General features: G+C 42.8%; 1 protein-coding gene and 1 non-coding gene across 2 annotated transcripts in view; both read left to right on the top strand.

Annotated features, from left to right (window-relative positions):
- Window positions 1–16,239, top strand: part of LOC145342090 (dynein axonemal assembly factor 6-like) — an 82,786-nt gene that overhangs the window by 13,951 nt on the left and 52,596 nt on the right. Inside the window, exon 3 of the mRNA XM_080187304.1 lies at window positions 1,458–1,524. Within this exon, the coding sequence (XP_080043430.1) occupies window positions 1,458–1,524 (67 nt within the window). The remainder of the gene's footprint in view (window positions 1–1,457; window positions 1,525–16,239) is intronic.
- Window positions 9,705–9,867, top strand: LOC145342751 (U1 spliceosomal RNA). The gene has a single exon (XR_013886609.1). It is a non-coding gene; the product is annotated as a U1 spliceosomal RNA (small nuclear RNA).

The following is a 16,239-nucleotide window of genomic DNA, read 5'->3' as shown; positions in this document are numbered from 1 at the left end:
TCCATAAGTCTACAAAACATGTAACAAATCCTAGAATGTGCTCTGTATTCTTTTGCCAAGGAGACAGGAGTTTATTATGATAACTGTTGTCTGGGAGTGTGTAGAGTGGAGTTTTTACAGATGATAAGGAAAGGTCAGAAAATCAGGTCTTGACCTGGTGTGTACCAGTACCAGATGTTTGAGGAAAAAAAATCATGTTGTGTGGCCTGAGCGAGACAAAATTGCTGAGAAAGCAACAATCAGCATCTTGAGGGGAGTGGGAGAGAATGTCAGCGTCTTCAGTAATGGAAGTGAGAAGATTAAGGTATATGCTTCATACCAAGTAATGGCATCCATTAGGTGGTTTTGATGAGATTGAGCAGCTACCCCTCTGACCCAGAAATGCGATGAAAAGGGACTGAATGAACAGAATCCTGATTTTGTCCTGTAAAATAGAAACATAGAAAAACTACAGCACAATACAGACTCTTCGGCCCACAAAGTTGTGCTGAACATGTCCCTACCTTAGAAATTACTAAGCTTAGCTATAACCCTCTATCCTACTAAGTTCCATATACTTATCTAAAAGTCTCTTAAAAGACTCTGTCGAATCCACCTCCACCACCGTTGCCCATTCTACACACCCACCGCTCTGAATGAAAAACCTACCCCTGACATCTCTGTACCTACTCCCCAGCACCTTAAACCTGTGACCTCTTGTGGCAACCATTTCAGCCCTGGGAAAAAGCCCCTGACCATCCACTCGATCAATACCTCTCAACATCTTATACACCTCTATCAGGTCACTCCTTCATCTCTCCAAGGAGAAAAGGCCGAGCTCCCTCAACCAATTCTCATAAGTCATGTTCCCCAATCCAGGTAACATCCTTGTAAATCTCCTCTGCACCCTTTCCATGGCTTCCACATCCTTCCTGTAATGAGACCAGAACTGAGCACAGTACTCCAAGTGGGGTTTGACCAGTGTCCTGTATAGCTGCAACAGTATCTCTCGACTCCTAAACTCAATTCCTCGATTGATGAAGGCCAGTACACCAGATGCCTTCTTAACCACAGCTTCAACCTGTGCAGCTGCTTTCAGCATCCTATGGACTCGGACCCCAAGATCCTTCTGATCTTCCACGCTGCCAAGAGTCCTACCATTAATATTATATTCTGCCATCCTATTTGACCTGTCAAAATGAATCACTTCCCACTTATCTGGGTTGAACTCCATCTGCCGCTTTTCTGCCCAGTCTTGCATCCTGACATCCCTCCACACTATCCACAACACCTCCAACCTTTATGTCATCAGCAAACTTACCAACCCATCCCTTCACTTCCTCATCCAGATCATTTACAAAAACAGCAAAATATGTCCAGAGATAACAATATGCAATTATTGTACCCCGCATCCCCTCCCCATGTTGAATGTGTTCAGTGAATGAGCTATCCATTGAAATTATTGCACTATGTTACAGCCTGATGGAAGAACCTTTGGACTCAACCCTGGGCAAATTGGTCCTCCAAAAGGAGCAAATCGCACAGGTAAACAACACCTCAGGTAGCAATAAATGTTATTACCCAAAACTCGGATTTGATTAACCAGGTGAGCATTGTTTTGGTGTCATGAACACAAGGTCTAGTGGGGAAAGTTATATTTTATCATGAATGAATCCTTGTGCCCTTCCTCATAGTGACCTGATGGCATGGGGGTTGTGTCTTTGTGTTACAGTGGGCAACATTTGTAATAGAGGTTCTCTATCTCCTCTCTTGTTTTGTCCCTGTCTCTCTCTTGTTTTCTTACCTTGTGATCCTCTCTCCTTCCAACATAGGCTATTGTGAGGAAGTAATGGGAGACTAATTGTGGAAACTACAATTGAAGAATAAGACTACTGATAGAAGTCTACCAAATTGTGAGAGGCACAGATAGAATGGATAGTCAGAGGCTTTTTCCAAGGGTGGAAAGGTGAACTACAAGAGGGCACAGGTTTAAGATGAGAAGGTTAGGGGAGATGTATGGGGAAAGTTTTTAACACAGAGTGGTGGGTGCCTGGAACGAACTGCTAGTGGAGGTGGTGGAAGCATGCATGTTAGCAATGTTCAAGGCGTATCTTGATAGACATGGAGGCAAACAAATGGACAGAAACTGCATGTTGGTGCAGGTTTGGTGAGCTGAAGGACCTGTTCCTGTGCTGTATTGTTCTTTGTACAATTTGCAATTCCCCTTGGGTATTGTGTGGTGCCAGAGGGATTAAGACTTCAAACATTACATCCCTAAGGAGAGGGATAAATCTAGCAACTACCAGCCAGTCAGATTTATGTCAATAGTGAGATAAAGGGACAATAATCCAGGCCAAAATTAACTTGGAATGTACATCAGCATGAATTAGAAACAAATGCTATCTTGTTTACTTCTTTGATTTTGATGGAGAGATCTAATTCAATTAGTGCAGACCTTGTGTGCTGGACTTTCAAAATTGGCAAAGTATCGCTTAATCTTCCAAAATTCCATAGATTCTGCAAAGTTCCCAGTGAATTTGGAAACCACAAATATAATATCTCTGTTCAAGAAAGGAGCAAAATGGGAAGACAGCAGGAAGCCACATGTAAGTTAGCCTAATTTCTATTATTGGGAAAATGTTAGAGTCAGTTCTTAAAGAGGTAGCAGCAGGACATTTAAAAAGTCATAATGCAATCAGGCAAAGTCGGCATGGGTGTGTGAAAGGGAAATAGTGTTTCATAAATTTATTGGAGTCCTTTGAGGATATAGCAAATATAGTGGATAAAGGGGGATTTGTATTTGGATTTCGAAAAGACATTTAGTAAGGCGCCACATGAAGGGTTGCTGCACAAGATGGTGTGTGGAGAATAATATATTAGCATTGATGGAGAATTAGCTAACTAACAGAAAACAATGAGTCGGGATAAATGGTTCACTTTCAGGTTAGCAAAAAACAAGTGGAAGTGCCATGGGAATAAGTGCTGGGGCTTCAATATATACATTATATTAATAACTAGAATGAAGGAACTGACTAATATAGCCAAAATTACTGGCGATACAAAAATAGGAAAGCAAGCACCTGCAAAGGGATATAGGTAGATTAATGGGTGGGCAAAAGCTTGTCAGCTGGAGGATAATGTGAGAAAATATGAGATTGTCCACTTGGGCAGGAAGAATAGAAAAGCAGAAAGTTATTTAATTGGAGAGAGACTTAAGAATGCTGTAGCACTGGGCAATCTGGATGTTCTTGTATATGATTCATAAAATGTTAGCATACATATACAACAGTTTGACATGTACAACAAATGGAATGTTAACCTTCATTGCAAGTGGACTGGAGCATGAAAGTAGGAAAGTTCTGCCACAACGGCACAAGCATTGATGAGACTGCACCTGGACTGCTCTTAAGGTGCAACATACTAGCATTGGAAGCAGTTCAGAGATGACTCACTTGGCTGATTCCTGGAAAAGAAGGGTTGTCTTGCAAGGAAAGACAATGTTGCAAGTATAAGGACAGTTATACCTCTTCAGTATGTGTTTCTGTGAGACGCTTTACTCAACTAATCTCAAAATGTCTTCCTCCAGAGACAGAGACATTATATGGTCACATGACTGAGTGTCATGACAGTGAGCCTGAGTGTCAATCAGACAGTTACACTCAAAACCCAAACATCCCCCCCTTTCATATTGAACTAAAGATAGCATAACCCCCTTTTACCTTGTGAAAAAATACACATTTACACATGTGATCCTGTTACCCACTTGTAGTATTGGGTGCTTTTAAGGGGCAAGACTTTGGAGGGTCATGTTAATCCATTCAGCCAATTGGACCAAAGCCACAGGATTTGTGCGCTGACCGCAGACTCTTCCAGGTAGTCTGATGTCGATGTAATCAGTTGCATCTATCTCACTCTCTATATAGTATTCCTGTTAATAATGCTTTAGTTGTTCCACTTGGTGATTGCCACTCTTTCTGAGATATTACAATTGGTGATGAGGATCAACTGAGCATATTCCATTTCCCATGGAGAACCACATTGAAAACCTTGTGTACAAGTCTTTTGAGGCATGTCTATTCAGCTATTGTGAGTTATCATAATGCCTCTGTTCAGAAAACTTGAGCCATTCGATCCTAATTCAGAGGGTTAGGTTTAATATGTTTAAAGCCTGCGATATTTCTTTAAGTCAAACAAAATAGTGTGGAGGTGAAGCAGAGAGTAATTCTGCTAACAGCATGCAATATCCAAGCCTATAAGTTACAGAGTCATAGTTTACAGCATGGAAACAGGCCTTTCGGCCCAACTTGTTCATGCCACCCTATGTTTTTAAACCCCAAAGCTAGTCAAGTGCCCAACCTATAAAACCCCAAGTGCCTGCATTTGGCCCATATCCCTCTATACCCGTTTTACCCATGTAACTATCTAATTGCTTTTTAAAAGACAAAATTGTACCCGTCTCTACTACTACTTCTGGCAGCTTGTTCAGACGCTTGCCACCCTCTGTGTGAAAAAAGTGCCCCTCTGAACCCTTCTGTATCTCTCCTCTCTCTCAACGTAAACCTATGCCCTATAGTTTTAGACTCCTGTACCTTTGGGAAAAGATATTAACTATCTACCTGATCTATGCTCTTCATTATTTTATAGACCTCTATAAGATCACCCCTCAGCCTTCTATGCTCCAGAGAAAAAAGTCCTAGTCTCTCCAGCCTCTCTTGGTAACTCAAACCATCAAGTCCTGATAGCATCCTAATAATCTTTTCTGCACTCTTTCTAGTTTAATAATATCCTGTACACAGTATTCCAAGTGTGGCCTTACCAATGTCTTGGACAACTGCATCAAGACGCCCCAACTCCTGTATCCAATGTTCTGACCAATGAAACGAAGCATGCTGAATGCCTTCTTCATCACTCTGTTCACCTTTGACTCCACTTTCAAGGAGCTATGTACCCCTAGAACTCCCCCCAGCACACCACTGAGTAAGTCCTGCCCTGGTTCAGTCTATCAAAATGCATCACCTTGCATTTAGCTAAACTAAATTAGGGAAGGGGATATTAAGCAGAAATTTATGGAGTTGGGGTGGAAACTTAAGGCCAAGTCAGACAGAGTGGTTATCTCGGGACTCTTGCCTGTGCCACGGGATAGTTTAGAGCAGAACAGAGAGAGGGAAAGTTTGCACTCGTGGCTGAGGGGATGGTGCAGGAGGGAGGGGTTCAGGTTCTTCAGCAATTGGGGCTCATTCTGGGGAAGGTGGGACCTCTACAAGAGTGATGGTCTACACCTGAATCAGAGGGGAACCAATATCTTGGGGGTAAAATTTGCAAAGGCTATGCAGGAGGGTTTAAACTGATTCAGAGGGGGGGGTGGGATCCTGAGTAGCAGGGATGAAAGTGAGGGGGGCATAGATGGGGACTGCAATGCACGGCATCGTGGGGGTGGAGCAGAGCAGGGTTTGAAATGCGTATACTTTAATGCGAGGAGTATTCGCAATAAAGTGGATGAACTTGCAGCGTGGATCAGTACCTGGAACTTTGATGTTGTGGCCATTTCAGAGACATGGATAGAGCAGGGATAGGAATGGTTGTTGCAGGTTCCGGGGTTCAAATGCTTCAGTCGGAGTAGAGAAGGAGGTAGAAGGGGGGGAGGGGTAGCATTATTAGTCAAGGATTGTATCACAGTGTCAGAGAGGAAGTTTGATGAGGATTTGTCTGTTGAGGTAGTATGGGCTGAGATTAGGAGAGGAGAGGTCACCCTGTTGGGAGTCTTTTATAGACCTCCTAAAAGTTCTAGAGAGGTTGAGGAAAGGATTGCGGAGACGATCCTGGATAGGAGTGAAAGTAATAGGGTAATTGTTATGGGGGACTTTAACTTTACTAATATTGATTGGAATAGCTATAGCTGTAGCTCATTAGAGGGGTCAGTTTTTGCACAAAGCATGCAGGAAGGTTTTTTGACTCGGTATGTAGATAGGCCAACTAGAGGTGAGGCTATATTGGATTTGGTGCTGGGAAATGAGCCAGACCAGGTGTTAGACTTGGAAGTTGGTGTGCATTTTGGTGATAGTGACCACAATTCGGTTACGTTCACCTTAGTGATGGAAAGGGATAGGCATGAACCTCGGGTCAGTAGTTTTAGCTGGGGGAAGGGTAATTATGAGGCTATTAGGAGAGAATTAGGAAGCATGGGTTGGACTAGGAGCCTACAGGGTCTGGGAACGTCCAAAATGTGGAGTTTTTTCAAGGAGCTGCTACTGCGAGTCCTTGATATGTATGTCCCTGTCAGGCAAGGAGGAAATGGTCGAGCTAGGGAACTGTGGTGCACTAAAAAAGTTGATTCGCTGGTTAAAAGGAAAAAGGAGGCTTATGTCAGGATGAGACTTGAGGGCTCAGGTAGTGCACTGGAAAACTTTAGATTGGCTAGGAGGGAGTTAAAGAGTGAGTTAAGAAGGGCTAAAAGAGGACATGAGAAGACTTTGGCTGATAGGATTAAGGAGAATCCTAAGGTGTTCTATAGATATGTTAAGAACAGAAGATTGGTTAGGGCAAGATTAGGGCCAGTTAGAGACAGCAGTGGGAAGTTATGTGTAGAACCGGAAGAGATTGGAAAGGCATTGAACCAATATTTCTCTTTGGTATTCACGCAGGGAGACATAAATATAGCTGTGGAGAACACTGGGTTACAGGGTTGTAAACTGGATAGTATTGCAGTTGATAAGGAGGATGTGCTAGATATTCTTGAGGGTTTGAAAATAGATAAGTCCCCTGGGCCGGACGGGAATTACCCTAGGATTCTCTGGGAGGCAAGAGAGGCGATTGCAGAGCCTCTGGCTCTGATCTTCAGGTCGTCGTTGGTCACAGGTATAGTACCAGAAGATTGGAGGATAGTGAATGTTGTCCCATTGTTTAAGAAGGGGAACAGAGACTTCCCCGGGAATTATAGACTGGTGAGTCTTACTTCTGTTATGGGCAAGGTTTTAGAAAAAATTATTAGGGATAGGATTTATAGTTATTTAGAGAGTAATGAATTGATTGGAGATAGTCAGCATGGTTTTGTGGAGGGTAGGTCGTGCCTTACTAACCTTATTGAGTTTTTTGAGAAAGTGACCGAAGAGGTGGATGGGGGTAAGGCAGTTGACGTGGTATATATGGACTTTAGTAAGGCGTTTGATAAGGTTCACCATGGAAGGCTTCTGCAGAAAATGCAGATGTATGGGATTGAGGGTGATTTAGTTAATTGGATCAGGAATTGGCTAGCAGATAGGAGACAGAGGGTGGTGGTTGATGGTAAGTATTCGTCATGGAGTTCGGTTACAAGTGGTGTGCCTCAGGGATCTGTTTTGGGGCCACTGCTGTTTGTAATTTTTATAAATTATCTGGATGAGGGTATAGTTGGGTGGATTAGTAAATTTGCTGATGACACCAAAGTCGGAGGTGTGGTAGATAGTGAGGAGGGGTGTCATAGTTTACAGAGAGACTTGGACAAGTTGCAGAGCTGGGCCGAGAGGTGGCGGATGGAGTTTAATGCGGAAAAGTGTGAGGTAATTCACTTTGGCAGGAATAACAGATGTGTAGAGTATAGGGCTAACGGTAGGACTCTGAATAGTGTTGATGAACAGAGGGATCTAGGTGTATGTATACATAGATCCCTGAAAGTTGGGAATCAAGTAGATAAGGTTGTTAGGAAGGCATACGGTGTCTTGGCGTTTATTGGTAGGGGGATTGAATTTAGGAGCCGCAGCGTCATGTTGCAACTGTACAAAACTCTGGTGCGGCCGCACTTGGAGTATTGTGTGCAGTTCTGGTCCCCACATTATAGGAAGGATGTGGAGGCATTGGAGAGGGTGCAGAGGAGGTTTACCAGGATGTTGCCTGGTATGGAGGGGAGGTCCTATGAGGAGAGACTGAGGGATTTGAGGTTGTTTTCGTTAGAAAGAAGGAGGCTAAGAGGGGACCTTATTGAAACATATAAGATGATTAGAGGTTTAGATAGGGTGGACAGTGATAGCCTTTTTCCTCGGATGGAGAAAGCTAGCACGAGGGGGCAGAGCTTTAAATTAAGGGGTGGTAGTTATAGGATGGATGTCAGAGGTAGGTTCTTTACCCAGAGGGTGGTGAGGGATTGGAATGCCCTGCCTGCTGCAGTTGTAAATGCGGCTAGTTTGGGGGCGTTTAAGAGATCTGTGGATAGGTTTATGGATGGAAAGGGATTGGTTTAGGTTAGAGGGTCATTGCTTTTTAATTGGTCGGCGCAACATCGTGGGCCAAAGGGCCTGTTCTGTGCTGTAATGTTCTATGTTCTAAACTCCATCTGCCACTCATCAGCCCATTGGCCCAATTGGTAAAGATCCCATTGCAATCCGAGATAACCTTCTTCACTGTCCACTACACCACCAATCTTGGTGTCACCTGCAAACTTACTAACTATACCTCCTACATTCTCATCCAAATCATTAGTATAAATGACAAATAACAGTGGACCCAGCACTGATCCCTGAGGCACACCACTGGTCGCAGGTCTCCAGTTTCAAAAACCATCCTCTGCAACCACCCTCTGGCTTCTGTCATCAAGCCAATTTTGTATCCATTTAGCTACCTCACCCTGGATCCTGTGAGATTTAACCTTCTGCAACAACCTCCCATGTGCTACCTCATCAAAGGCATGGAGCCTTTGACAAGATACCTTTAATAAGGACCTGGCTTCTCTGAACATTGCTGACATTAAAACCATTGAAGAATTTGTAGAAAGGGGATTATCACACATAGCCCTCAGTGACAATGCACAGATGTAAGTTTAACTCAACAGCAATATTCCCTGGGCAGGTAATAGCAGCTTTCGTGGTGAGGGAGGGGTCCAGTCCTTGAGTTTAAAAAAATACTGCATCCAGGCTGACGTCGTTCACAGGGGAGGCTTTATGGATTGTGGAAACAACAACACCTGTAAGTTACAGGCAGCATTTGATATGATTTGATTTATTATTATCACGTATATTAGTATACAGTGAAAAGTATTGTTTCTTGCGCACTGTACAAACAAAGCATACCGTTCATAGAGAAGGAAACAAGAGAGTGCAGAATGTAGTGTTACAGTTATACCTAAGGTGTAGAGAAAGATCGATTTAATGCAAAGTAGTAATTCAAAAGTCTGATGACAGCAAGGAGGCAGTCTGCCCAACTGCCTTTAATTGTCGTTGAGGGCCAAGGCCAAAACTTGATGGGACATGATTGGCTTCAGAAAAGAAAACTGAATTGGCTAGAAATATTCAAAATGAATATGATGTTCTCAGAAGGCAATGCAAGAGGAACTAGGCAAAATATGCGGCTTGAAAACCAAAATTTTTGTGCACCCCAAGGTTGCACCAAAATTTTACAGAGCAAGACTATTCATTACAAGAGAAGGGGAAGACTGAACGGAGACGGTTAGAAGATTTGGGCATTATCGAGGCCGGGCAATTTGCAGCAGGAATGGGCAGCTCCCATTGTGTCAGTAGTTAAGTCAGATAAGATTGTATAAATAAGTGGAGACTATAAATTAGCTGTGAATCAGGTAGCAAAATTGGATAGATACCTCATATCTGAAATAGATGACCTGAATGCCAAGCTAGCTGGAGATCTAACTTACACTAACTTAGACTAAGATAGAATGAGTCATGCGTACAAGCAACTGGAAATGGATGATGCATCCGGGGAGTTTGTACATCAGACAGCCATTTTTAGAACATAGAACACTGATACTTACCTGGCAGGGTGAAACCGTGATCAAGCAGGTGGTTCGCCCAGGACGAGGCTATCCCATTGCACTCCGGGTGTGCTGACGCCTGTGATGTCCTCAAATGCGGGATACTCGACTGCAAAATTTGTGGTAGTGGGGGACTGCATTCGCACTCTCCCCTGATTTACTAACAAAAAAAATCATAGAACACTACAGCACAAATAGGCCCTTCGGCCCACAAGTTGCGCTGATCATATCCATACCTAACAGGCCTATCTATAATACTCAATCCCATTAAGTCCCATGTACTCATCCAGAAGTCTCTTAAAAGATCCCAGCGAGTTCGCCTCTACCACCACCGACGGCAGCCGATTCCACTCACTCACCACCCTCTGAGTGTCATTGGCTTGTGCAATTTTTCACAGCACAATGGAAAGCCTATTACAAGGTTTACCCAAAGTTGTTGTTTATTACTTTGCAAAAGAGGAACACCTAATCAACTTGGAGGTTTTAAAAAGCTTCTGGGAAGCTGGAATATGCTTAAAGAGAGAGAGATGCACCTTTAAAGCTAACGAGTTGACTTATTTATGGTTTAGAGTACGTGCCCAAGGGTTGCACCTGACGGAAGGTAAAGTTGGGGCTATTTAAGAAGCACAAGCCCCAAAGAATGTAACAGAGTTAAATTCTTTTCTTGGAATGCTAAATTATTAGAACATAGAACACTACAGCACAAACAGGCCCTTCGGCCCACAAGTTGCACCGATCACATCAACACCTATCTATAACCCCCAATCCCATAAAACCCCATATACTCATCCAGAAGTCTTTTAAAAGACCTCAGCGAGTTCGCCTCCACCACCACTGATGGCAGCCGATTCCACTCACTCACCACCCTCTGAGTGAAGAACTTACCGCTATTATCACTTCTGTACTTTCCTCCCCGCACCTTAAATCTGTGTCCTCTCGTAGCGACCATTTCAACCCGGGGAAATAGCCTCTGAGAATCCACCCTATCCATTCCTCTCAACATTTTATAAACCTCTATCAGGTCGCCTCTCAACCTTCGTCTCTCCAGGGAAAAGAGACCCAGCTCCCTCAACCTAACTTCATAAGGCATGCCTCCCAGTCCAGGCAACATCCTTGTAAATCTCCTCTGTACCCTTTCAATAGCTTCTACATCTTTCCTATAGTGAGGCGACCAGAACTGCGCACAGTACTCCAAATGAGGCCTGACAAGGGTCTTATAAAGTTGCAGCATTACCTCCCGACTCCTAAACTCAATCCCTCGATTAATGAAGGCCAGTACACCATACGCCTTCTTGACCACCTCTTCTACCTGCGAGGCCGATTTAAGAGTCCTGTGGACCCGGACCCCAAGATCCTTCTGCTCTTCAACACTACTAAGACTCCTGCCCTTGATAGTGTACTCGTTCATCCCGTTGGTTCTGCCAAAATGGACGACTACACATTTATCCGCGTTGAAGTCCATCTGCCACTTCTCCGCCCAGTCCTGCATCCTATTTATGTCCTGCTGCAACTTTTGACATCCTTCCAGACCATCCACAACACCACCGAACTTCGTGTCATCAGCGAACTTACTTACCCATCCCTCCACTTCCTCATCCAGGTCATTTATGAAAATGACAAACAGCAAGGGTCCTAGAACAGATCCCTGGGGCACTCCACTGGTGACTGACCTCCATTCAGAAAAAGACCCATCCACAACCACTCTCTGCCTTCTGCAGGCAAGCCAGTTTCTATGATTCTATGACCAAATTCCCCTCCAACACGATTTACAAATTTGTTGATGACATCACTGTAATGGGTCAGATCTCAAACAATGACAAGACAGAGTACAGGAATGTGATAGAAAATCTAGTGAATTGGTGCGGCGACAATAATCTCTCTCTCAATGTCAACAAAACAAAGGACATTGTTATCTACTTAAGGAAGTGTAGTGGAGAACATGGTCCTGTCTATGTCAACAGGCACAAAGCAGAAATGATCTAGAACTTCAAGTTTTTAGGTGTCCAGATCACCAATAACCTGCCCTGATTTCCAACCCCTGCCCCCCCCTGCCCCAATGCTGACACTATAGTTAGAAAGCCTGTCAACACCTGTACTTTCTCAGAAGACTAAGGAAATTTGGCATGTCAGCTACAACTCTCACCAACCTTTACAGATGCACCATGGAAAACATTCTTTCTGATTGTATCACAGCTTGCTATGGCTCCTGCTCTGCCCAAGACAGCAAGAAACTACAAAACGTCATGAATGTAGCCCAATCCATCACACAAACCAGCCTCCATTGACTCTGCCTGCACTTCCTCCTGCCTCGGCAAAGCAGCCAGCATAATTAAGGACCCCACGCACCCGGACCTTCTGTCTTCCACCTTCTTCCGTCAGGAAAAGAATACAAAAGTCTGAGGTCATGTACCAACCGATTCAAGAACAACTTCTTCCCTGCTGCCATCAGACGTTTGAATGGACCTACCTTATATTAAGTTGATCTTTCTCTACACCCTAGCTATGACTGTAACACTACATTCTGCACTCTTTCATCCCCTTCTCTATTCAGTATGCTTTGTCTGTATAGCGCACAAGAAACTTACTATCTGCAAACTTACTAAACAGACTACCTACATTTTCTTCCAGATCATTTATATATATTACAAACAACAAAGTTCCTAGCACTGATCCCCATGGAACACCATTAGTTACTGATCTCCATTCTGAAAAGCACTTTTCCACCGCTACTCTCTCTTCTACATCCAAACTAGTTCTGTATCGATCTAGCCAGCACACCCGGATCCAATGAGACATTACCTTTTATACTAGCTTACAATGAGAGACCTCATCAAATGCCTTACTAAAGTCCATGTAGACAACATCCACTGCCTTTCCTTCATCAATTATTCTCATCATCTCCTCAAAAAATTCAATCAAGTTGGTGAGACTTCATCTTTCCCGCAGGAAAACATGCTACCTATCGCAAACAAGTCCAATTGCTTCCAAGTGTGAATAAATCCTATCTTTCAGTAACGTCTTCAACAGCATCCCCATCACTGACGTCAGGCTTACCAGCCTATAATTATCCGGATTATTTCTGTTTCCAGTCTTAGACAAAAGAACAACATTGGCCATTCTCTAGTCCTTTGGAACCTCGCCTGTGGCCAAAGAGGATGCAAAGATATTTGTTAAGGCCCCAACTATTTCCTCCCTTGTCTCCCCTCAGTATCCTGGGATAGATCCTATCCAGCCTTGGGACCTGTCTACCTTAATGCATTTTAAGGCACCCAACAATCCTTCATTATATTAACCTGCCAGAAAGTATTCACACACACTTCCCTAACCTCAACATACCTCATATCTCTCTCTTTGGTGAACACCGATGCAAAATACTCATTAAGGATCTCACCCACTTCCTTGGCTCATGCATAACCTCCCTCCTTTATCCTTGAATGGGCCTACTTTTTCCCTAGCTACCCTCTTGCTCCTAATATATATGTAAAATGCCTTGCAATTCTTCTTAACTCTGCTGGCCAGTGACATTTCATGGCCCCTTTTAGCCCTTCTAACTCTCTGTTTGAGCTCCTTCCTACTTTCTCTATATTCTTCAAGGGCTTCATCTGTTTTTAGCTGCCTAGACTTTACATATGCTTCCTTTTTCTGTTACCTCAATTCACTATGTATTATGGATAAATGCAGGGTTGATGAATGTAACAGTAATATCTACTTTAGGTTTGGTGGTGCCAAAATATTTAAATTACTGGAGTATTGTAATTCCAAAGCTGGAATGAGACATTTTATAAATATTGACGTAGTCCTTAATGAGATATGACATAATGAGAATGTTGAGTGAGAATGGCACAGTAGTTAGCACTGATACCTCATAGCGCCAGGGACCCAGGCTCAATTCCGGCCTCGGGTCACTGTATGGAGTTTGCACATTCTCCAGATGTCTTCGTGGGTTTCCCCCGAGTGCTCCAGTTTCCTCCCACAGTCCAAAGCTGTGTGGGTTAGATTGGCCATGCGAAATTAGCCCTAGTGTCATGGGATTAAGAGGATAAACATGAAGGGTTATGGGAATAGGGCCTAGTGGTTTTGGTGCATACTCAATGGGCCGAATGGCCTCCTAGTGTTCAGTAGAGATTTTATGATTCTCCTTATCTTGTTGAGAAAACCATGCATGGAAAAGGTGCAAATGAAACTTGATATGGAACTTGATAAAACAGTTATTTTTTTATAAGTCAGTGGATCTGCCATTTACTCAGCCAGGACATTATTAAATCATTTTGATAAGTAACATCTGGTTCTGTTAGTTTTAGGCAAGCATTAATGACATCATAAGGCAAGAATCAAAAACAAAAAAGTTAATTTTGTTAAAGTTACATGGAAAGTTTTCTCAAAGGTTAAACAGCTTGCGAAGGGATGCAGGTGTGGTCGACAAAGAATATACAAAGCTGGTAGAAGAGATTAGTAAGCAGTATCATGCAAAAGTTGGATTTACCTTATGAAGTCCTTGGGAATTGATATTTGAGGAGAAGATGGAGGTGTACAGCTACCAGATCCTTCAGTAACACATGCAGCACTAGGAGGACAGAGCTTCAACAAATGATTCATCTCCACAAAGTAGCTTTCAAGAGGTGGGAGTTCTCCAATGCAACAACTTCACTCAGACTTAGGTCCTTCATCCAGGAACTTTGACTTAGAGTCAGACTTCGAGGAACTTCGCCATGGGATTAGATTACCGTGCAGTTGGAAGACAATAGGAGGTGCTACTACAGGGCAGTGAGAGTTTGTGGTGAGGGGAGTCTGGAGGGGTGCTTTAAAAGAAAGGTAGGAGAGAAATGAAATGGTGGGGTGTTCAGGCATTGAGGGAGGCATAGGTGTTGGGGGAAGAGCATTACAGGGCCATAGCAAGATGGCAGCGGAGAAAAGGCTATGGTGACGTATACTTTTGAAGGGGCATGGGGGAGGGGGCTATCGAGGTTATGAAAGCGTATGGGGGAAGTTGATGTGTGAAGCAATAATGGGGGCGTCTCGAGATATGAAGGGGTTCATGGGGAGGAGTCTGTAAAATTTAATGTGAATTGTTGCTGGGTGGGGTAGGTTAGCCATGGTATGAGGGAATGGTGAGAGTTCCAGGGAGTTAGTTGGGTTGGAGGGTTGCATGACAAGGTTGCATGAAGGCACCAAAGGTCAATGGTGGGACGATGTTGATTTGCACATTTTGTGCATTGTCCAAGGAGAAAGGAAAGGGTTTAAGCATAATGGTATGCCAGCAGGGAGGGGTGGGGGGGCTTAACTTACCCTGCTCAAGATAATAGGGAAAATTGATTTAAAATTAATTGTATATTGTATACATAGCCATTGCATTTTTAGTTTTCACGCTCCTACTCAGAGATAATCCACTGGATTGTGGCATGTCATTAATACATGTTGCCAAAGTATCTCTGTAGGTGCTTTGCCAGTATCTACAGACCAAAGTTTCCTTTGTAGCTTTTTGAGTTTTTTTGTTATAGCATATTAATGGTGCCGTTTTCAAAAAAGCACTTAGTTTGTCTTTATGCAATCTTCCAACTGGATCAAAAGAAGTATAAATAGACTGCATAAAATTCTGCTTGATTGAATGGGTCTTTGCTTGCACTGTGTAACAGTGCGAATAAACATAAAGTGTATAAGGACTGGAAATCCAAAATAAACACACAAAATGCTAGAATGACACACCAGGTATGGCAGTATCTATGGAGAGACAGTTAATGTTTTAGATTGTGACCTTTCAACATGCTCCAACATTTGTTATGGCTATCATTCTGGAATGGAACCTACAGCCAGTTATTACACAAAAATTCATGACATTGGGTAGGAAGTGGTGATGAGGTGAATTTTTATTTTAGACTGGAATATTATTGATTTCACTCAGCTGATAATAAGATATTGTTCATCACCATTGTACTATGAGTAATTCTTTCCTGGGCATCATCTTCTTTTGGAACTGAGTTACATGTACATAAATGCAATTTAACTAAGGGGACATCTCAATCCATTATATTGGAATAAAATCAATTTGTGTTCTCATCCTGATGATTCATGTTCTAATACCCTTCATGAACCAATCCCCTAGTAAATTTAATATTAAACTAATATGCAAGACAGGAATGAGTTTCTGATATATTTCTTTGTTGCTAAGACTATAATCACAATGACTATAATCACAATGAAAAGGTAAAAACTCGTTTCCTGAAGTAAACAGGAAACGGTCTTTAAAGATTTTTAACATTTTTCATTGACTCACAATCTGTTATAAAGGTATTTTCGGGATGTTCAGATGGCGATATGCATCACGAATGCATCATGATCTGACCCATTGTTAATGCTGAAATCATGTTAACTACACTATGGGTGGAATCTTTTGATGTTTCTTCAGTGTCAGTTTCAGCGAGAGCACCAGAGAAAACCCTATCATTCTATATTCAGCTTATTTGAAAGAAAAATTTTCATGAGTTTCACACCGTTGGTCTTGGTTTTGATGTGCTCCCCCAGCATCACTT

This window comes from Carcharhinus amblyrhynchos, chromosome 4, assembly GCF_965287045.1.
Source record: "Carcharhinus amblyrhynchos chromosome 4, sCarAmb.v2.hapA, whole genome shotgun sequence".
Classification (NCBI taxonomy): domain Eukaryota; kingdom Metazoa; phylum Chordata; class Chondrichthyes; order Carcharhiniformes; family Carcharhinidae; genus Carcharhinus; species Carcharhinus amblyrhynchos.
Note: the sequence above shows the minus strand (reverse complement) of the source record. Positions and strands in the feature narration are given on the sequence as shown.